The 21,268-nt window shown below is 52.1% G+C and overlaps 11 protein-coding genes across 11 annotated transcripts; 7 read left to right on the top strand and 4 right to left on the bottom strand.

The window, feature by feature from the left end:
- Positions 1 to 1,465: 1,465 nt before the first annotated feature.
- Positions 1,466 to 2,968, top strand: Aspvir_006240 (NCBP3 domain-containing protein; the record flags this gene model as incomplete). The annotated part of the gene is made up of 2 exons (XM_043269446.1): positions 1,466 to 1,600; positions 1,673 to 2,968. The coding sequence occupies 2 exons, from the start codon at positions 1,466 to 1,468 to the stop codon at positions 2,966 to 2,968; spliced, it is 1,431 nt and encodes a 476-aa protein (XP_043125381.1).
- Positions 2,969 to 3,297: 329 nt separating this feature from the next.
- Positions 3,298 to 4,835, top strand: Aspvir_006239 (uncharacterized protein; the record flags this gene model as incomplete). Its single annotated transcript, XM_043269445.1, has 2 exons — positions 3,298 to 3,547; positions 3,625 to 4,835. The coding sequence occupies 2 exons, from the start codon at positions 3,298 to 3,300 to the stop codon at positions 4,833 to 4,835; spliced, it is 1,461 nt and encodes a 486-aa protein (XP_043125380.1).
- Positions 4,836 to 5,381: 546 nt separating this feature from the next.
- Aspvir_006238 (60S ribosomal protein eL29) lies at positions 5,382 to 5,944 on the bottom strand (the record flags this gene model as incomplete). The annotated part of the gene is made up of 4 exons (XM_043269444.1): positions 5,382 to 5,417; positions 5,490 to 5,592; positions 5,779 to 5,830; positions 5,938 to 5,944. 4 exons carry the CDS (start codon positions 5,942 to 5,944, stop codon positions 5,382 to 5,384), a joined length of 198 nt encoding a protein of 65 aa, XP_043125379.1.
- A 1,070-nt stretch (positions 5,945 to 7,014) lies between these two features.
- Aspvir_006237 (F1F0 ATP synthase subunit delta) lies at positions 7,015 to 7,898 on the top strand (the record flags this gene model as incomplete). Its single annotated transcript, XM_043269443.1, has 6 exons — positions 7,015 to 7,146; positions 7,219 to 7,241; positions 7,326 to 7,456; positions 7,564 to 7,652; positions 7,717 to 7,806; positions 7,866 to 7,898. 6 exons carry the CDS (start codon positions 7,015 to 7,017, stop codon positions 7,896 to 7,898), a joined length of 498 nt encoding a protein of 165 aa, XP_043125378.1.
- A 328-nt stretch (positions 7,899 to 8,226) lies between these two features.
- On the top strand, positions 8,227 to 9,690 carry Aspvir_006236 (uncharacterized protein; the record flags this gene model as incomplete). Its single annotated transcript, XM_043269442.1, has 1 exon — positions 8,227 to 9,690. The coding sequence occupies one exon, from the start codon at positions 8,227 to 8,229 to the stop codon at positions 9,688 to 9,690; it is 1,464 nt and encodes a 487-aa protein (XP_043125377.1).
- Positions 9,691 to 10,067: 377 nt separating this feature from the next.
- On the bottom strand, positions 10,068 to 11,723 carry Aspvir_006235 (uncharacterized protein; the record flags this gene model as incomplete). The annotated part of the gene is made up of 2 exons (XM_043269441.1): positions 10,068 to 11,495; positions 11,565 to 11,723. The coding sequence occupies 2 exons, from the start codon at positions 11,721 to 11,723 to the stop codon at positions 10,068 to 10,070; spliced, it is 1,587 nt and encodes a 528-aa protein (XP_043125376.1).
- An 837-nt stretch (positions 11,724 to 12,560) lies between these two features.
- Aspvir_006234 (uncharacterized protein) lies at positions 12,561 to 13,635 on the top strand (the record flags this gene model as incomplete). The annotated part of the gene is made up of 2 exons (XM_043269440.1): positions 12,561 to 13,237; positions 13,296 to 13,635. 2 exons carry the CDS (start codon positions 12,561 to 12,563, stop codon positions 13,633 to 13,635), a joined length of 1,017 nt encoding a protein of 338 aa, XP_043125375.1.
- A 635-nt stretch (positions 13,636 to 14,270) lies between these two features.
- ppe1 (putative ribosomal protein/carboxylic ester hydrolase (Ppe1)) lies at positions 14,271 to 15,836 on the top strand (the record flags this gene model as incomplete). The annotated part of the gene is made up of 5 exons (XM_043269439.1): positions 14,271 to 14,464; positions 14,587 to 15,071; positions 15,129 to 15,219; positions 15,286 to 15,539; positions 15,598 to 15,836. 5 exons carry the CDS (start codon positions 14,271 to 14,273, stop codon positions 15,834 to 15,836), a joined length of 1,263 nt encoding a protein of 420 aa, XP_043125374.1.
- Positions 15,837 to 16,130: 294 nt separating this feature from the next.
- On the bottom strand, positions 16,131 to 18,789 carry Aspvir_006232 (putative transcription initiation factor TFIID subunit; the record flags this gene model as incomplete). The annotated part of the gene is made up of 5 exons (XM_043269438.1): positions 16,131 to 17,184; positions 17,237 to 18,051; positions 18,100 to 18,143; positions 18,202 to 18,340; positions 18,604 to 18,789. The coding sequence occupies 5 exons, from the start codon at positions 18,787 to 18,789 to the stop codon at positions 16,131 to 16,133; spliced, it is 2,238 nt and encodes a 745-aa protein (XP_043125373.1).
- A 320-nt stretch (positions 18,790 to 19,109) lies between these two features.
- Positions 19,110 to 19,726, top strand: Aspvir_006231 (mediator of RNA polymerase II transcription subunit 11; the record flags this gene model as incomplete). The annotated part of the gene is made up of 2 exons (XM_043269437.1): positions 19,110 to 19,193; positions 19,292 to 19,726. The coding sequence occupies 2 exons, from the start codon at positions 19,110 to 19,112 to the stop codon at positions 19,724 to 19,726; spliced, it is 519 nt and encodes a 172-aa protein (XP_043125372.1).
- A 358-nt stretch (positions 19,727 to 20,084) lies between these two features.
- On the bottom strand, positions 20,085 to 21,211 carry cap2 (F-actin-capping protein subunit beta; the record flags this gene model as incomplete). Its single annotated transcript, XM_043269436.1, has 5 exons — positions 20,085 to 20,158; positions 20,217 to 20,264; positions 20,331 to 20,600; positions 20,663 to 21,042; positions 21,183 to 21,211. The coding sequence occupies 5 exons, from the start codon at positions 21,209 to 21,211 to the stop codon at positions 20,085 to 20,087; spliced, it is 801 nt and encodes a 266-aa protein (XP_043125371.1).
- Positions 21,212 to 21,268: the final 57 nt, after the last annotated feature.

Raw genomic sequence — 21,268 nt, 5'->3', positions numbered from 1 at the left:
AGCCAGAGAAGCGGAAACGCGCCGTTCATTCACATTATTCATCCGTTGGACTATCGGCCTGAATCAAAGGTTTAAGGCGTTGGAGAATAGCCTAATTGAGGTAGTGGGGTGAAGGACGATGTTCGAGCGGGGGAAGTCGAAAGTCGGCAGCGTTCAATTGTCTGGTCCACACTGGTGTTCTTTGTCAACACCAAGTATCTGGGGTCTACCAGAAGTGCAGCAAATGACACTTGAGTGTGAGCTAGCAAGGCGCGAATCTTATTTACACTACGCCTGCTATTCCAATCACTACGACTGCATTTCCTCTTCATGATCACTAAGGAGTGGATCATACAGAAGGCAAGTCAATGGAAGACCAAGTGAATCGACGGCAATTGCTATCGGTGATTGATTCGAGGTTTTGATCCCATTGACTGCAGATAGAGTACGCTCCAGACCTTGGGGCGAATCGACTGAAACCCTTTGGCTGATTCTCCTTTGTTTTGCCAAATGTGCACCTATAAAAGATAATCAGGCTGAAAGTCATGACGAGCACAAGCAAGTTTATCTTGCTATAGCCCTGAGGCCCAAGTCGCAGGATCGTCTACGTAAACCAGAGAATTTCGCGTATATTACTCTGCAGCATGAAATATGATTTAGGAATGATGCGGCTGTGCTTCGAGTCAGACACCATCTTGACGACTCCAAAAGCACTGGTAACACGCTGGCGCAATTCACATCTGTGCCAGAGGGAAAGTTGTAGAGTGAGGCCTGCAGACTTGACTTGGGCTCCAGCTGTCAGCAAATGTTGAGTCATTGACGCATTCTTGAAGGGGCCCAAGTTCTCTTCTGAAACTTCATTGACGACCCTGGACACATGTTGTGAGGCCAATTCGATTTCACATATGCCATCAAATCCAACAACGAAGGCAGTCTGTATCGGGTTGCTTGCTGAAGTCAAACTGAAGATTTGCAAGTAGACTTTGCTGCATGTCAATAATACATTTGAAGCCCAGCGCCAGCTTATTCCAGCTTCACTGTAAAAACATAGTCGCAAGCTATCCAATCTCAGGAGATCAAGCCATGATCGAATGGTAGCGTAAAGAGAATGTTAGTCCAATGATCCCGGCTTGCCAGAATGATGTAAAGGTGTTCGTCAATGTTGTTCGAGCAGACTGAGTGTGCTCAATGTACCTCTCTACATAGAGTGTAGATTCAATTCGTGGTTGGTTAGAAGACAGGCGTGATATCCAGTGGCGGAGTTGGAGCTCTACTCCGCCCGACGCCTTTCCCAGTTGGGAATCCGGAAGTGCTCGAAGTAACTTCTACTTCATCACTGACTGGACTCGCTGCTGATTCAGTTCGCTACATATTTATCAACTCCACGTCTTTTACGGCCCCTCAATTGATTGTCTCTACTCTCATAGTTTATCACCTTTACGAATCTGCCGATTTTCTTTTGTCCACGTATCTTGCCTCCTCCCTCATGGAGGTTGCCAGCATGACACAGCCTGACCCGGCAAACGGTGCTCACTCGACTTCCATCGCCATGGACGCCTCTATGGATATCGACATGGATATTGACCTCGGACCGCTTCCAGAGCCGGAGCCAATTGAAACAGTGAGCGAGAATGGCCCCAATTTGTCTGCTTTGCTCTCTCGTGATAACTGACATGTCTCAAAACTACCTTAGGAACCCACGACCACAACAGTCACTAATCAAGACGGCTCGGTCGATCCCACAACGGCTGAAGCGCAGTATGAGAAGGTTCACATACGAGGTGTTGATGATTTAACTACGGATAATATCAAACAATTCGCGACAGATTACTTCTCCGGCGAGGCCCCTTCCCGCGTCGAGTGGATCGACGATACATCCGCAAATATCATCTACTCATCTCCCGAAGTTGGTCTGCAAGCTCTGGCTGCTTTCACGCAGGCCAGCGAAGAGGAAGATACATCTTCATTTCCACCTTTGCGCTTACGATCTGCCAAGGCGTTGTCCACCCACCCCGAATCTGTGCTTCAAGTGAGGTCGGCAGTGAAGACCGATCGCAAAAGGCCCCGGGCATACGAAGCCAGTCGATTCTATCTCATGCATCCTGAACACGACCCCCGGGAGAAGCTGCGACGAGAGCTCGCAGATAGACGTCGTCAAGGCGGTGAAGCCTCAAGCGACGGTGACTATCAACGAAGACGGTTCGACGGTCGGGAGCTTAGACGGCGAAGAGACCGTGACGCGGACGAAAATTTCAGCGCCAATATGTACGACGATGAAGGCCCACGTGCTAGCTCCGACTATTCAGACACAGAGAGAGGCCGCAACGGACGAACACGGAGAGGCCAGCGGGAACTATTCCCTGACGAAGGACGTTTATCTGGCCGCCTTCGGAATCGGAGCGCCTCTCCAGGTCGCGACACCCTGGCCGAGAGTGGTCGTCTAGAGCAAGAGGAGCGCGGCACACGACGTCGCTTCCGGGAGCGCTCGCCACAGCTTATCCGTCGCAACGGAGGCAAAGAGCTTTTCCCCTCTCGTACTAGCGACAGCGATTCCAATGCCCGCGAGCTCTTTCCAAACAAGCCAACGTCGAGTTACCTCAAGAAAGAACTTTTGCCAAGCAAACAAAGCAATCATCGCCGCTCAGATGCGATTGATGCCGCTGATGAGACAGCAGATCTGTTCTCGAGGAGAATCTCCGTGCCCGGGGGGGATGGCGCTCGGGACCGGAAATCGTCACGCAATAAGAACATCGAGTTGTTTCCGGACTCGGCGGATCAAAACGGGGTCAACATTCGTGGAGCAGCTGGCCAGGACCAGGGCATCTCGATTCGAGGTGCGGCCAACGGCATGTCAATCAAGGGCCGAGGCGCATCTGTCCGAGAGCTGTTCCCTTCCAAGTTCAAGTCCAATGCCGGTAAAGAGTTATTCTCTGATAAGATTGAAGGACGGGGCGGCCCTCGAAGGAGGGCAGAGGACATGTTTGGCTAAGGGAAGGCAAGCGCTTGCATGAAGCATTAAAAATTTGGATTCTGCTACTGTTTCGTTCCATTCTGCTCTAACATCTAGGGATGGCCTGATACCATTGCATAGCTGATTTCATCCGAATCTTTTGAAACTATTCAAATTCTATTCGATCTGTATTATTATGATAATTAACTAAGAATTCTAAGCAATGAAGCGGCTGAATTTAATTCTATATTTTCTTGTTTCTATAGGGTACCGATATCACCGAGGAACGGAACTCGCTCACAGCGATTTGACGTCGTTCGGCTTCCTCTGTCAACATTCCGAATCGCTGGACACATCAGATTGGCGAGATGACGGCAACAACACAGCTGGCTAGTGTTCTAGTAGCTCGCTTTCTTCGTTCGAATAATTATACAGAGACCCTGAACGTATTCATCCGAGAAGCGGGACTTCCAGCCGACGCGGGGCAACCGGATGGTAAGACCGACAAGAGCGAGTGGACCATCGAGGGGGTCCTTCAGGAGAAACAAGTATTTGATGAGAGCGTAAAATTCGAGCGATACGGTCAAAGCGAAGAGAAAGACGTCTGGACGGTTCCAGGTCAGCCAACAATCGTTCTCTCTCTGACTTGCAGCCTCGATGTTGCGGAGATATTTATGTTTGCTGACACGACCCAGCACCCTCAACACCAAACGTCATTCAAACACCAACCTCCGCCAATCTCCTAGCATGTTCGGTAGAGCCCTGGCAGAATCCTAGCCAGAAGGAGAATCAAGATGACCCGTCACATTACATCGTCGCCACGGGCGCAGATAGACAAGTGCACCTTTTCAAGACAGACGATGGCAACGACGTCGTAACTTCGTTTACTGGACATTCTGATTCCCCGGTGCTATCATACGCGCCTATCCAAAATGGAAAATACGTCCTTATGACCAATATGTCCGGCCAGCTTCTTCTCCAACGGGGTGCCGAGATTCTGTCCCGCCGTAAAGACCATGCCAAGTATGCAGTCAAGGTGATTGCGTATGAAGATGGCCAGCCCGGACCTACATCGCAAGTCGTATGGGTCGCTACCGCTGGCTGGGACTCCAAGATCTTACTCTACCGTCTCCGTATCCCCAGCAGAGCAGGAGATCCAGACTCCGCGGAGCTCAACGAGCCCATCGCCCACATCAACCTGCTCACCAACCCAGAATCGATCCTCTTCGTCCGCCACCCAGATACCCAGGAACTCGTCCTGATCGCTTCGCGGCGCGACTCAACCTATCTCTTCTACTACGGCATCACGTCATCGACGCCTACCGAGTCGCCCAGCGAGTGCAAACGCCTCGGCAAGCAGAACCTAGCCCCTCACTCAAACGCCTGGGTGGCGTTCTCTCCTTCCTGCCTTGCTCTGAACCCGCACGATCCCGGCCTCATAGCCGTCGCGGCATCGACCCTCCCGCACATGAAAGTCATCATAGTGCGCCTCCTATTCCCGAAGCAGGAGTTGTTGGGGACTCCGCCCATGGGCAGTACGTCCGCGGAGCCAGAGACACAAGCCACGCAGGCCTTTGCGGCGCTTGCGCTTCAGAACCGCGAAGATGCAGCCATCATGATCCAAGCGAATACGTTTGCGCCGCAGACGGTCTACTCCACTCCGCAGGTGGTTTGGCGGCCTGATGGGTCGGGGGTGTGGGTGAATGGGGACGATGGGGTGATTCGGGGGGTGGAGACTATGACGGGGAAGGTGACGGCGATGTTGAAAGATGGGCATCAGGTTGGATCGAAGGTACGGGCTATCTGGGCTGGTTGGGTTGAGGTGCAGCGAGATGGCAAGGTGGTGAAAGAGGAGTGGCTTGTTAGTGGTGGGTTTGATAAGAGGCTTATTGTTTGGAGGGTGTAGATCTGCTTGGCTCGAGGTCTTGAAGCATGTTCTTTTGAAATCGAACGCATGGAGCTCGCAAACAAAGCTAACATAAAAAGAAAATAGGAACATATTGATATTCAGAACTATCTTGCTTACGAGTATGTAGCCCTCCATCCATGCACCCTCTCGCCACGGGAGAGAAAGGGAAAGGGTGTTTGGTAATAGGAGGGCATGGGATTTCTTCTCGGCACGTTGAAAAATCCTTCAGCAAACGCGCATGGGAAAGACACGAAGCTGTACACACATATGCCTGAATGGACGACGGGATGACCGAATATCGTTCCCGACGCAGAAAAAAGCAAAGACAAACTCAATCAAGTCGGCATGAAAGCATGCCCAATCGAAAAAACAAGATCATGCTCCAGGCACTCATGATGGCCAAGTCGTGGAATCGAATCCATTTTTGTGTTATTTAACAAGCCGTCGCGCGAAAACCCAGCCAGGCTCTTCCGACATGACGCTCTGTGTCATCACACGTTAAACCAACTCAAATCGCTTCCCATTTAATTTCGATGAATCAATTTATGCGACCTCCCGCTTGCCCTCCTTGCGCTCCTTCTGTAGGATAGTTAGCCATGTCCTCCGGGATCCAGCTGCGTCCGACTCAGCAGCAGCAAAAGGTCAACGTACCAGAGCCTTCATGGTGCCGTGAAGGGCGTGTCTGTGGTTGCGGCGGAACTTGGGGTCAACACCCTTGAGGGAAGGGTAACGGTGAGTCTTAGGCTTCTTGATACTGTTGGAATCAAACGGCAAATATCAGCGACCTGTCTTTTCCTTCTTCAAAATGTGGTTGGTGGATATGTTGCAAGATGGTCACGAGTCATTCAGGACCGATTCGGTGATGCCAAATCCATCACTGCAACAATCCTTCCCTTCCGACCAAAATATTTCGATTCAAATCGCTGAGGACTGTACGAACCCGTTACGGTGAGCCTTCTGGCTGCGGTGGTGCTGAGACGCGTTCTTGGACTCTGTTCAAGTGAAAATAACGGTCAGCGACTACCGAACAATCCGGGGATATTGTGCTGGTATAAAATCGATTCGAAAATTCCAAAACGCCGGAGTTCAGGTAACGTACTGGCCATCTTGACGGGATGTGTCGCAACAAGAAACGGGTTGACGATGAGTTGGCGGATTGAAGATGTCCTTGAACTGAGCAGAAGGCTAGAGACCCCCCAAAGATTCCGGCTAGGGTTCCGCTGGGAAAGATTTGTGTGGGATCTCGCTTACTGCTCCAGCGGCTAACGTCATTGGTCCATTCCGTCGGCCAACTGCGGCAGCGCCAAGTGTCTACCTTATGTTCACAACAACACTTGCTGCAGCCAGGATGGGGTTGTTCCTCTACATAACCCGAGACTACTTGTCTATATGTTTCAATTTTGACCACTTGTAGAGAGCAACTTATCAATCTTAAGAGGGAGGACTAGTGCCTCATAAGCCGGTAGCAAATGTGGACGGGATCCCGTGACCTGATTACTAAGTCGTATGCTAATACCGCTCAACATGGAGGATGGCCAAGTGACAGTCATGCCAGACATCACCTGCTTGTTTCAGGAAGGTGGTAGGGGGCAACAATAGCTTGGGTGCTCAGCAAGCCATTGCGAGCGCGAAAATACACTGGCATAAGCGTGGGAGATCTGTTACGAAGATCAAGGATAAAGGCAATTGATATCACGTGATTTTATATTGTGCTGCTTGAAACATTCATGTTGAAATGTACTGCGGAGTACGATTCCGGAATCAATGCATTCATCAGTAGAGTATATGCTATTGATATTACATTTGAGTATCTGCCAATGGCCTTTAGCATGACACTGTTGTCCGAAATGGATATGAAAGCATAACAATCGATGAAGTCGCATGCGCGACGGACTCTATGTCCTAGTAATAGGCGAAGGATATTGACCTTTCAGAATAGAAGAAACACTTCGTTATCGCCAATTGATCCATAAGACTTGTATAAAACAAATTGTTTGTTCAATTACAGATTGGCGTTGAATTCTTGGGCGTTGTCATTTGATGCCACTGCCCACATCTATCACGTGATGCGAAGAGCCGCTAGGGAACAACCGGCAGTCGGACTTCGACCTTTGCATCTTTGACCCAGGTTCAAGAGGGATACCATCACCACCTTCTCCCTTCCATCCATTGCAAGATGAGCTCTCTTCGCTTCGCTCGCTCTGCTCTCAGGGCTCGTCCCTCTGCTCTCCGCGTGCCTCTCCAGCGCAGAGGCTACGCTGAGGCTGTGTCGGACAAGATCAAGCTTTCTCTGGCCCTTCCTCACCAGGTACGATCCGAATAACTGAATGCATCCTTCTCCTCATATAGGCTGGAAACTGACATGGGTATTCTGGAATAGACTATCTTCAAGTCGACCGGCGTGTACGTGACGACCAACTCCCTTCTGATCGACGACCGACGATTCTAATCATGACTTGAATGCGTACTGACGACCTCCCCCTACAGTGTCCAGGTCAACATCCCCGCCGAGTCCGGAGAGATGGGTGTCCTCGCCAACCACGTTCCCTCCATTGAGCAGCTCAAGCCCGGTCTCGTTGAGATCGTTGAGGAGGGTGGTGCCAACAAGAAGTTCTTCCGTACGTCCGGACAACCTCGCTAAGATTTGCGTTGCGATATCGCGGTTACCACGAAGATGTCGCGTTGCTTTCCTTTAGAATCGCACTAACAAATTTGCGTTCTCCAGTCTCTGGTGGCTTCGCCGTCGTTCAGCCTGACTCAGCTCTGAGCATCAACGCCGTGGAGGCATACCCCCTCGAGGACTTCAGCGCCGATGTAAGTTGTGGGAACGAACAAAATGCCTTGATATACTTTTTTGACCGTCTTCTTTCAACTACAGGCTGTCAAGTCCCAGATCGCCGAGGTCCAGAAGATTGCCAATGGTAGTGGCAGCGAGCAGGACATTGCTGAGGCCAAGATTGAGCTCGAGGTAGGTCAACCACGAACGCATTAGCATGAACCTAGACTCGATGACTAACGTTGTCACAGGTTCTGGAGACCCTGCAAGCCGTCCTGAAATAGATACCTGATGTACATAACCACTCGCGATTGCAATTCTGAACTTGTAGAATTATAACAATTCTCCGGCAAGGTTCTTCCAATGATACTTGCACCTTACCCTACCATGTGCCCTTCTCTGTGAACCATGAAGTCCTAACCCTCAGGCGATCGTTGTGTGGGACGGGATCACGCCTTCCCAGAATGGATTCGCATCCTATCTAACTTCCTAATTTGGCTCGCAAACTTGTTATTCTTCAACCTCCCCCTCGATTCCTTATATCTAATTGACAAGTTTCCCAGATATCTTTTCCTGCCGTTGCCCATTTTCAGTTACCTACAATAATTCAGAATGGACCAAGTAACATCGCAGCGACAGTTCAGCCCTTCATATACATTGCAGTTCGCGCTGGAGGAGCATCTGCAAGAGAATGCCCCGGTCACTCCTTCAAAATCTCCAAACAAGACCAGGCTCACGGAATCGGAAGACGACATTTGCAGTTTGTTCGGCGAGTACCCAACCAGATTAGATGTGTCTCATGTGCTTGATCTCGACGGAGTTCGGAATGACCGAAGCACGAACGCCAAAGCTACTACTCCAACAGAACCCTCCAGTCGGCAGCCTGATACGCACTTCATCTTTGACGAACCCTTGCCCACAAATCCAACTAATAGCCCGGCAGCCGAAAGCGAACAGGCAAAGCACCTTTCGTCTGCGCACCTGTACCGCGAAAGAAACAGAAAAAGTGCGCTCTCGTCACATAAGAGTAACATCTCGATCACCTGGCCGGATTGCAGCTCAGAGAACGTCCAAGCCAGCCTCTTGACCAATGAAGATGGGAGTATTTGGAGACCACCAAAGCCACCAAAGCCACCGAAGCCTCCTTTCCTCACTGATGCTGCGGTAGAGGGTCTCAAGCTTTCTGGACAAGTACAACCACGAGCAAGTACAATCTCACCGAAGCGCAAGCACCCCACGCCATCGCACCACACAAATATTCCCCAGCCTCGAAGATGGCCTCGGCCACATTCTCGCTTTGTGGAATATCTCCCCTCGGAAGAGAAGAATGCCTCGACTGTGCAAAGAGAGGAGACATGGATCGATTCGAGCCCACATAAGCCTCATGATCAGCGGAAGGTCGCCCATCGCGGTGTTGACAATGCCTATGGTGTTCTATTAGGCGATCCGGACAAGCCATTTCCAGCTCCGATACCTACCAGTGATAGATTACCGCTGCTTCGGGCTAAACTTTCGCCTGAGTCCCGAGTCGCATTCTTGAGGTCACTCAGCACCGACTATGGAGCCTCCTCTAGCAAACCGAAAGAGAACACATTTTTGAAGCATTTAGGCGGTTTGCTGTCGCGTCCCTCGAGATTGATTCCCCACTGGCAGAAGCTACGCAGTTCTACTCCGATAACATTGACCCTATACCAGCCTCTGCACAGCCCGCGGTGCTCGTCGCTAGTTCAAGTGTCATACATGGTGCATGTGGAAGCCGTTTTATCAGCATACCGGAAGCGTGTCGCGGATTCCGAACAGGATGTACCTCCTTCCCATACTTCAATGGATGGATATACACGTCTTTTCGAATTGCGTCTCCCTGTGCCGACCTTATGCTTCGACATCGTCCAGCCATTCGTCGTTGGTATGCGGCATCCGATCTTAGTGACCATTGCATCGATGTTCGTCTGTGTCTTCGCAATCATCATACGATTCCTTGCTGGTATGGGTTGTCGGGGTCCGTGCAGCCTTTATGAAGACCACCACTCTTATTTGGAAGAGGAAGACTCGGATTCCGCTGCACTCCAAAAGTGATGGTTCATACTTGCATATCAGGGTTCAAGAGCTCCATGAGTGTATACCAACTCGTAATAGTTTTATGACTGTATCGTCCTGATTCAAGAGAGTACTCCGTTCTCGCATATGCATGTACTTGATTATAGTCATGAGTGAGACCGGAATGATCAGACAAGGCAATTTTACCTTATTAACTGCTTTTGTCATTCTAACCTAGGTAGTAATCGCGTGAAATGAAAGATCCCTAATAGAAGGCACCGAAATCCAAAGAAGGAAGGACCACATATAGAAGGACAAACATGATGACATCACAATCGTAAGACAATTTAGATACATTACAATCTGATACACAACCTGAATATGGAGAAAAGAAATCACCTTAGAAACGTGTATCATCACTCGCCCTTGACCAATTCCTTGAGTCTCTTTTCAAGAACCTGCCGACCTTCCGTGGTCTTCCACACCTCATGAGGCGCACCCTTGACGATATCCCAATCCTTCAAGTTCTTCGTGATCTTGGTCAGCTCCTCCTGCGTCTTGGCCCACTTGTCGCTCCTGCGGACCTCGATCCCGGAGCTTACGACAACAAGCGGCGTATCGGGCATCTGGACATGGCGCGCCGTCTGGAGCTCAGTGGCAGTCATTGACTCGGCGACGAGGTTCTCCTGCAATTTGGCCTTGAGGAACTTGCCCGTCTGGTACGCACTGCGGCCGTAGACGCGGTCTTGGCGCGTGCGGCCCTTGAAGATGGCGCCGAAGATGCGGTCCAGGCCCAGCGGGGAGAGGATGCCGCGGAGCCAGAGCAGGAAGCCGCGGCCGGCGTTGCCCACTTGGCCGAGGTAGTCCTCGTGCATGGCGTCGATGAGCATGATGCCCTCCGTTTCGAGGAGGTGGCGGCTGGAGAAGATCCGGCTGTAGATGGAGCCGATGCCGGAGGAGACCAGGACCCAGGGTCCTTCCTCGCCGGCGAGGGCGAGGGCTTCGGAGAGGGCATCGGCTGCCATGCCGGCGGAGTGTGGGGAGGGGGCATTGTCGGACCAGGCGTGTCCTGGTCGGTCCCAGTAGCAGTAGCGGTCGATGAGGCCTTTTTTGTAGACGTCGTCGATGAAGGGTTGCAGGGAGTGCTCTACTGGGCCTTCGCCGCCTTCGAGGAGGACGGTGGGTGGTTTCTTTCCGTTGGCGTCGGTCGTGCTGTTGCTGGAGCCGACGCAGGCGAGGTGGACTTGGTACTTCTCTCCGTTGACGAGGTACTTTTGTCCCGGGGCGGGGAGGGAGGCATCGCGGGCGCGGATGATCAAGGTTGCAGTGAAGAGGATTGAGACTATGGCGATCACGACCATGAAGATCGTTTCGACTAGCACGGCGATCCATTCCCGCAGGGACCGGCGGGTTTCCTCTCGTCCGGTAAGGCGCTCCTCTTCCTCCCTCTTGCCCCAGGCAACGACCCGGTTTTGGAGGACGTTGAAAATGGATATCAGGGTGGCCCAGACAACCGAGGCGATACCGACCCAGCCCTCTTCCACGCGCAGCTGAGGTACGCCGAGGATGATGCACATATCCACGAAGAGGAAGACGGCCAGCACTATGCCAGATATCGTCATGGCCTTTGACGGGATCGTGAAGAATAGCAGCGCGATAATGAGGTAGCCGACGGTGAGTGAGGTATATGCGAAGCTAAAAAAGCCAGAACCACGGCTGTGCATCATTGGAGGGCTGACGAAGATGGAGACGAGCAGGAAGGTCCACCAGACGAAACTGAGGGCGAGACAGAAAGAGGACAAGGCTCTGAGAGCCCTGACACTCCACAGATTGTAGGGGGATACCTGATAGTAAAATGATGTTAGAGAAACACGAACGCAGGAGGTTTGTTCTCTTCAACATCCGCAACTTACTGCAGGATCATCGGGACTCAGATATCCTTGGTTTTCTCTCGGCAGTAGTCGTGTCCGTTCATTTGCTTCCTGATGCTGCCCTCTTGCACTGTCATCCCCATCATGGCCTTGCTCCTCCCGCTCCTCTCGCTCGGAGTTTCTCCGCCACAGTGAAACCATTGTCCTCTGCGCGGTCTATCTCATAGGTAGGACCTCTGTAGTAGATGACAGTGGAGTCGTTATGACTATTCCGTCAGAGATATCGCGCAAAGAATAAATTAGTTAGACTTGACTAAGACGAGATGGGCGGATTATGAACAATAAAACGTCGAGATAGAGAGGTACTGCTAGTAAGGTAGATCATAAGTTCCTGGTGGAGTTGACGTCATGACGAACGCAGCCAGAGAGCGGCTTATTATCAAGGGAGCGTGTAATACCGAACAGGATCAGGGAAGGTAGATAAGCTCATGTTTTCTGCCGGAAACGGAGCTTCGTGTCCAGCTGATCATGGGGACCTCCCCTCCTTGACGGTCCCAGAGCCACCGATAGACATTCATTGATGATCCATTAATGCAGCTCCGCAGATCCCTAAATTGCAGACGCAGTGACGTCATCGTCAATCCAGCAGTGCACGTGATATGGATTACTCATCATCACAGAAGTACCTGAGGCACCAATAGATTTGACACCTGAGGCTGATCGCCTCGTTGCAGGTGGTCTAGGTCTGTCCGAGTTTCCCTATATACATCTCTCGCTTCAGGGCAACCACTGACACCATCTAGCATGGGAAACTTCAACAGCTGGCCGGGAAACAAGCCTCCTGGAGCCCTTCCCATCTCTCTGCCATCACAAATGATTTCGTCAACCAGTATACGAGATTTTAGACCAGGAGGTGATCATCAACAGCCCTGAAGGCAGTATCTTACCCCTCAGTCACGTCCTACCCTGCCATCGACATTCCTACAGCACCTTTCCCTGCATGATCAGTTTTGGTTGTGTTTTGTTCTGTATTCCATCATGTCTTTCCAGCTGTATGATGGAGCCATCACAGTCAACACAGACACCAGCCCTCTCGCCCTGGATGAGGCGACGCGGACACTCTACAACCGCGCCATTACCGACCCATCCTCACTGACCGATGCAGAACGAAGAAGCATCACCCATCGCCCGCCCGCAGAGGAAGAGGATGCCCTCTGCCGAAGCGCCTGTGGACAGAGCATGAGTAAACTCATTGCCAAAGCCATCCACAATGGTGATGCCCTCACGTACAATGAAGCCCACCTCCTAACGGCCGGAGTCGTCCGCAACCAAGCCGGACGGCTCCTGGCTGAACGGGTTCGACTCAGCGCCGCGGACCGCGATCTCACCCACAGGGCGGTCGCCGCTGCGATGACCGATGAGATGAAGGCCGCGCGGACCAGTGCCCAGGCTGTGCAGCACCGCTGGCGCACCGCACAGAACGCTGCAGCAGAGGCCCTGAGCGACGACGATATCCGGAATATCCGCTACGCGCTGCACGTTCCCTGGCAGGACCACGTTCTGAGTTTCCCTGAGGCGACAGTCTGTGGCCTGGTATTGTTCTACGCGGATGGGCCCGAGTGGGCCGACTTCAAGGCGCAGATCGAAACGGCCGTCTATCACGGGTTGCACTACAAAGCGCTACTCATGCTCATGGATGAAGCGGCCATTGCCAAGTTTACCCTGCACTAGGTGGCGGTTGGGGAGACCAACGTTGGATGCACTCCGGTGCAGGTTTCAAACGATGCGCGACAACAGCGAGATTCCGACGGGCCTCCGATTGGATTGTTTCCTCTACGTGGATGAGGAGTCTTTGCAATCGCGCGACGAGGCCAGAGCGAACGTCTGGTTGGCCGAGCCGGAGGAGACGGCGGAGCCACTCAAGGTGCATATCAAGCACATCGCCCCGACGCTCTTTGCGCGTCTCACTCAGCGCGATCTCTCAGGCGAGGCAAAACGGCGACCGTATCGCCACACCTCAGAGCTGGGACTGTTGCATCAGGCGGCGCGTCACTCGCGGAATGCAGAAGGAGAGCCGGATGGGATTTGGCCGCCTCCGGCTCGATATATGTGATTATCTTTATTCTCTACTTTGTCAGTAGAATAGTGGGACAATGGTGTACCAACTGCAGACTTGCCATTTCTACAACTATCAAGGTATATATACTTTACTGCGTATTGTGACCTATACACGAACACAAACATAAAGATCTAATCGTAATTACTCCCCACCGCGGATTGTACGAGTAGAACCGATCGGGGCAATTCCATGGATGGCCGTAATATCGTACTGGACAAGTTAAAAGCTCCTACACCCGATGACCATCCCATCTGCGTGAATGTAATGATGTTTATCGCAGCGAACGGTGCTTACTCACCCGCCAGCTCAGGGCGGCAATGCCCGCCTACTAAAACAAGAACAGCAACACATTCATCAACGCTTCCAAGTCCACAATGCTTCAATAATAAGACAAAATTGAGTTAACAATATAAACCATCATTGTAGATGTCAGCCCTCTTTTTTCTCCTATTCGCAATATCTAGTCCAGTGTCAAATCACCCTGTTCAGGTTGGGCTTACCCCACGTTTACCACAACACCATCTCTGATTAGATGATCAAATGAGCTTCCTTCCCAGATCAACGAATTTGCTCTGACGGCGATATAGACGCATATATAATCAGACCATAGCCATAGATAACAACCGCCCATGAGCGATCTTCACAAGGCTTTTGCCAAATCAAAGCTGGCCAAGTTGCCGCCCGAGGCCCCTCCTCTGTCTGATTCTTCGTCAATGAACCACCCCGCCGAAAGCAGTCACGATGAAGACTCGTCTTCAGTCTCATCCGCAGGGACTGTCATTCCCTCGCCGAGCAGGCAGCTATTTGCCAGAGCTAGCCCAGGGTATGTTAGCACGGTCTTACCACAGATGCATGCGCATCCCGGATGCATAATGCATAATGCATTCACTTGCCAACCCATAGACTCCATCGTCTCATTGCGAGAATCCAGCTAATGACATCCAGACCATCCGACTCATCCTCACTGAGCTGGTCAGACTTCTTCACTCAAGAGCTCTTTCTAACCCGCGAAACCGGCTCTCTCCGCATCATCCACCATGTCTATCTCACGCCGCCCACCGACTCAGGCCCACTCTTCATCATGCACCATGGCGCCGGCTCATCAGGTCTCTCATTTGCAACCTGCGCAGAGGAAATCCGCAAGATCCTCCCCAAAGCCGGGATCCTGTCGTTAGACGCGCGCGACCACGGTCAGACGTCGGTGCAAATGGCTGGCGGAGGGGCCGTCGAGCTAGATCTTAGCCTCGAGACTCTGCACCAAGACCTAGTCTACGTGGTCCGCAAGACGCAGGCGGAAATGGGCTGGGAGGAGCTCCCGGACCTGGTTCTTGTGGGGCATAGTCTCGGGGGAGCGGTGATTACTGATGTTGCGAAGAAGGGGGAGCTCGGGTCGAAATTACTGGCTTATGCGGTGCTGGATGTTGTCGAGGGTATGTATATGATGGCCCTATCTATTTCGCGGGCTGTACTGACAATAAATGACACAGGCTCGGCCATGGATGCCCTCCAAAGTATGGAGAAGTATCTCTCCACTCGTCCTTCCAGATTCCCCTCGTTGACATCGGGTATTGAGTGGCAGTATGTCGAATATCACTTCCTCTCATCACCGAAAGAAATCTCGACTAGAAGCTAACCAGCCCACAGCACACGGTCCCGGACAATCCGAAACAGAACCTCAGCCAGAGTCTCCGTCCCATCCCTCCTATACAAAGAAGAAGCGCCCTCAGACCCCGCCAAACCATGGGTCTGGCGGACCAACCTCTCCGCCACGAAGCCCTTCTGGGAAGACTGGTTCATCGGCCTCAGTCGGAAGTTCCTGGAGGCGCGCGGCGGGAAGCTCCTCCTGCTGGCTGGGACAGATAGGCTGGATAAGGAGTTGATGATCGGGCAGATGCAAGGTCTGTTTCATCTTTATCGTTCTTTGCCCTACCATGCTGACTTGTGTTCAAACCACAGGGAAATATCAACTCCAGGTTCTCCCTGAAGCGGGCCATTTCGTCCAGGAGGATATGCCGGCGAAGACGGCGCAGATTTTGGTGGACTTTTACAAGCGGAATGATCGGAGCGCGCTGGTGCTTCCGCCAAAGGTGGCTGATATGCAGGCTTCCGCTGCCATGCAGAAGGGTGCAGGTGCCGGTGCTTTGTTTAGTGCTTTGCATGGTGGTGGCAGCGCGGGACATCTGCAGAAGCCGTAGAGTAGTGAAATCATCTTTACTTTCTAATGTCCCGACAAAGAGGGATTGCCATGCCATAGACTTACAAACACGGATTTGATTAAATCATTATTGGACAGAGGAAAGCCAGGGACTTTCTTTGTACTATTGCCAATGTAACACCGATGCCTCCCCCCCACGACGCCGTCGAATATCAAGCCACTAAGCCCCATGATAGTCCACTGAGCAATGGGAAATGTAAGGGAAGACAGATCAAAATACAATACGGGTATCTGGCGCCACTTTTGCAACGGAAGGGAAACTCACAATTTCTCGTCAAGGGAGATAAGCCCCGCCGGCAATGATCAAATTCATGTTGGTGAACTTGACTTTGTAGACCGGGCTCTTCTTCGTCGGGAAGGCGCTGATCTGGTCAGGTGTGACGACGACATCCTTTCCTTTCTTCTTGCCCATTCCCGGTGCAACCGAGGTCGAGGGTTGGGTGGAAGCGGCCGAGGGGTTGCCAGCATCGACCTTGGTGCCTGCTCCGCCTTCGCCGACTACACGGCCCTGGGACGGATCCTGGGCTGGGCCGGTGACATCCCACACGCGGACAGTGCCGTCGGCGCCGCCAGAGACCAGGATTGTTGACTCGACGCTCCAGCTAAGGGACCAGATGCCTCCTTTCCCATGACCGCGCATGCGCTTCAACAATCTTCCGGGTGCCAGATCCCACAAGAGGATGGATCCTTGGTCGTCTGCGGATGCAAGTAGTTTACCGTCTCTGCTGCAGGCCAAGGCTGTGATATTGCCGGTGTGACCAGTGAACATCCGCACAGCGTTACCGGTGGTGACCGCCCACATGCGGACCGTATGGTCGGAGCTGCCAGTGAAGACGTAGGCGGAATTCGGGTGGAAGCAGATGCAGTCCACGTCCTGGTCATGGCCGACGAAAATGCGCTGCTGACGAATATGGTCTGTAACCCAGAGACGAGCGGTCTTATCATGTCCGCCGGAAACAAAGTAGTGACCGAATGGTCCCCATTGGAGATCCCAAACAGGCTGATCATGGCCCTTGTAGACGACCATGCACTGCCATAGATCAAGAGACCAGAGTCGGATGGTCTTGTCTGCAGACGAGGAGAGCAGCCAACGGGCGTTGGTCGGCGCTACAGCGCCCTCTGAGCGTGTGGCAGAAGGTGCAAATGCTACTGCGTAGACCGGACCAGAGTGGCCAATCAGACGACGCGAGTTCGAGGGAGGCGCATCATCCACGTTGTCGTAGGTCGTTTGGATTTTCTTGCCATCCATACTCCAAACGCGAATATACGACTCCTGCATGCCAGCTGCAACGAGCATATTATCGTCGGAGAAATCCAGGCAGTTGATTCTATCACTTCATTAATAATGACTTCCAGTCGAAGAAAACGGTCATTACCCACCCGTCGTAAGTGTTGTGAAATGTGAACATGCAAACACTGACTGCAGGACCAACACCTCCCGTCCGGCCCTCGATCCTGAACCGGTCACGATTCTCTTTCACCTTTTGGACTTCCAGAGCCACATCGCGCGCGGTCGAGGGAGGATATGGAATGTCGGCACGACTGGGCGCTTCGTCGTCTTCTTCCTTTTTGATCATCTGGTCAAACTCCTGCACAAGACTGTTGTGTCCAGGTGCCGGTGGGTTCTTCATGTCTTCGTCTGCTAATTCGCCTCGTACGTCTGTCTCAAGGGTTGATTCCATAGGAAGCTTGCCCAGTCGGAGCCGGGGTAATGTTCCAGCCATGGCCGGATTATCGCCGGTATAGGCCGATCCGGGATGGTGACCGGGAATGCCTTCATCTTCAGCGGGAAAGGTCTGCCCTGCTCCAGCTTGGCCTAGCATAGCAGCGAAGCTGAAACGATCGTCGGACGCACGCTCTTTGGTAATGATTGTGCAGTAACTGCTCAGAATAGCTGACATCACAGAGCCTCCCTCTTTCGACTTATTTTCGAGAAACTGCATAAGGTTCGAAAACGCTGGGTTGCTGAGTACTAAGCGATACTTGTTATTCCGGTAGAGTTTGGCCGTGGAGTTGTCCTGAACGTGCTCAGGAAGGCTGATGGGCTCCAGTTTACGGACATCATCTGTGTGCTCCGGGAGGAACAGATTCTTGTTTACATCAAAGAACTGCTTGGCCTCTTGTGGATAGAAGGATGTCACCATGTTGAGAAAAGAGTAAACAAAGAGCGGCCACAGAACGCGCCTAAGTTCGGGCTGTCCAAAGATAAGCATTGCCCATGTTAATGATAGAAAGTGGCCTACCTTGTACAGATCTAGATTGTCTTCAACCCAGCCTTTCAGTATATCTAGATACATGCCGCATTAGTATATGACTAATAATATGCCAAGTAGGAATCTCCTTACCGAACCCCATTCTATACTTGGGACGTGCATCCTCGCCAAGAGGAGGCAAAGGACGGCCATCGATTTCTTGGTTAGCTGATTCCATGCGCAGCATGGCTTCAGTACGGCTGTATCCTTTCTTGGCCAGGTAATCGATGACCTAGATAACATTAGCAACACAGTAAAAAAAAAGTCTGTACATGATGTAAAAGCGTGCTAAGAAATGAACACTGAAACATGATAGACTTCGTCCTCAAGAGACATGAAAAGCTGCAGCCATGGGTCTCAAGATGAACACCAAGAGTTTAGTTCAAACGAAACACAGTCAAAACAAGCCGGTTATCAATGACGAAAACCCCCAACACATGACAGGTATTCTACGCGAAACCCACGAACTCATGCACAGATGTCATCAATACTTACTATTTGATTCAGATTCTGCTGCGACATCGCACCACTCGGCGGCGGCGGTGGAGGACCCGGAGTCGGTGCTCCAACTGGAGTGGTATTTCCCATGGGCTGCTGGGGAGGCATAGACATACCACCGCCACCGGGGCCGATGCTTGCACTTCGAGGTGCAGGGCTCGGAGCCCCGCCTGGCGCAGACATGGCGCGATGCTAGATGTCTAGATACTGACGGTCACGTCTTTTGGCTTCGCTGCGTTCTGACGACAAGCGAAGACAAGATGCGAAAGTGACTTGATTTCGGATGGTTCAGTAAATCGGGAGGCTTGCGAAGTCACGTTTCTGATATTGAGCTAGGACTGTCTGGGGTTAGCGCTGTGCTCTGGCTTAGATAATCAGATTTCTCGATGTCCGGCATCACAACACGTGATGACATAGCTCAGGTTACTCTTACTTTGACCTCATCTTCAATTGGGTTTTAGCGAAATTAGATTTCCAGGTGAAATCCCTCAAATGCCAAAGAGATGGCCGAGGGCGGGAGCTCTGCACAACCAGATCAAGTATTCACTTCAGCGGACCGGATCCGCCAGTTGAACGAGGTGGACAAGGTAAGGAGGTAGCTCTGCGCGACTCTCAAGAGAGAAACAAATGAACCTTACGCAGCGGTCACAGAACCGCTCAGATAGCAGACACTAATCGCTCGCAGGACGTTGCAAAACTAATTCACTCCGCCGGTCTCGCTATCCAAGCGCTCACAAACGCCAGGACGTCCGACTCTCCCGAGGACACTTCCCTCGAGTCGCATAAAGCGCGGTTTAAAGAGGCTACGTCACAGTACTTTGCTCTCCTTTCTTCCATCGATGTCAGGTTACGTCGCCAGGTATACGCCCTCGAGGAAGCTGCTATCTTGGCGCCGGAGTCGGTCTCGAGGACGGGTGATCTGCCTAGCGCTGGCGGAGGAGGGGCAACGGGTGTTTCGAACCCGTTGGATGTCAGCTGGCTGAATAGCAGGAAGGACACTGTAGGGAAAGATAAGGAAGCTGAGCTATGGGCTGCTGCCAGGCAGTTCGTGGAGCAACTTGGCGATTCATCAGCTGCGAGCGTGAAGATGGAAGGTGGACATAAGATGGAGGTCGATTGAGAGGCCCGAACATTTCGAGGCGCCGACTGCTCAGCCTATCTCGCGCGCTGAAGTTTTGGTCTTACAAGTCAAACTACGTCTTATTGGGGCCAATGAGTAGTGCTATATGATACCCACATATTGAATTGAAGCAGTTAACAGTCCCGGCGTGTTTTCACGAAAGAGTTATTCATCAGGGTTGAAAAGAAACGATACCTATTTACTTTCGTCTTTGCCAGTGATTACCGGTCTTGACACGTATGGCAGAAGCTTTGATAATGCGAAATGAGCAGTAAGAACAAGGCATGCTCATGTTAACACAACAAGCAAACACAGATGCTAGTTCGCAGAACTTAGAGAGCGATGGCTGGCTGATGCACTACCGCTGCATAGACCTAATCATCTCCAGATGCGCAGCCTTCTCTTTATTGGCTTCCGAAAGCGGTGCGAGGCCTGTATTCTTGTCAGCATCCATTTTCTTGGCTCTATCCTCACAAGAGAAGCGGCTTACTTCGAAGTTCACCCACCACATCCTTGGCCTTGCCAAAGTAGACCTCCTCTGCCATTGCAAGTCAGATCAGCATGTGACGAGTCAAGACAGAACAGCTACAGACGTGACACATACGCAATAAGTTCCGCATCTTCAACTCCATATCCTCAACGAGCCTACCCACATTGGCGACATGGCTCGCATCCGACTCCACAGGGAGATCAACCTCCATCTGCCGGGTCATATTGCCGCTCAGGTCCATCTCGCCGAGGGCCTCATTCTCGTTCGCCAGGTGGAGAATCACCGTGCTCGTGAGCTTGTAATGAGACATGCGCGCCCTGTCAGTCGCCTCGAAGACATGAATGCTGTCCCACTCTCCCGAGCTCTTCGCTCCGGGCGTAACACCTATCCACAATACCCATTAGCAAAGCCCATGTCTCACCAGTCATCACATAGCAAAAGCCCACCTTTCTTCAAAAGGATAACGCCCGCAAACCCATCATCTAGATCCCAAAAGTAAACGCTGCCCACGCCACCCTCATAGTACAGCTCCCGATACACATCAAAGGCCTCGTTCGCCGCAACCTCGAGCTTCCTCACCCGCTCGCTGGGGACCGTGCCGTCCTCCAGCGGCGGATCGAACTCATTGCTCCAAGGCGAGCGGTAGCTGTCCCCGTCCCGGTTGTAATCGCAGAGCAGGTAATCGCGGTTCGTCTTCGGGCAGCGGCGGATCTCTAGAGGCTGGTCGACGGAGGAGAGGAGATCTTCGGTCAGGTCAGGGATAATCGATGTGATGGCCTGCAGGTTCTGTTTCGTGTCACGGGGGTTGAGGCGCCGAAGAAGATCGCTAGAGAGTGGTTGTTATGGTCAGCTTGAGCTGTTGTTGTCTCTGAGCGGGGTGACACTCCGCTGTCCGGGTCCTCGTTCTGAGGGCCCAAGATGTGGAATATGAGGTATCTGATCTGATGCTGACAATTGAACACTTACAGCGCACTGTCAAATTGGATGTCCGCCATGGTTTGAGGTGTGGGAAGAGTGTTGTATTTGTGTAGCTCTATATGAAACCGGGCCCC

Source organism: Aspergillus viridinutans, assembly GCF_018404265.1.
Source record: "Aspergillus viridinutans IFM 47045 DNA, scaffold_4, whole genome shotgun sequence".
NCBI lineage: Eukaryota > Fungi > Ascomycota > Eurotiomycetes > Eurotiales > Aspergillaceae > Aspergillus > Aspergillus viridinutans.
This window is presented reverse-complemented; position numbering and strand designations above follow the sequence as displayed.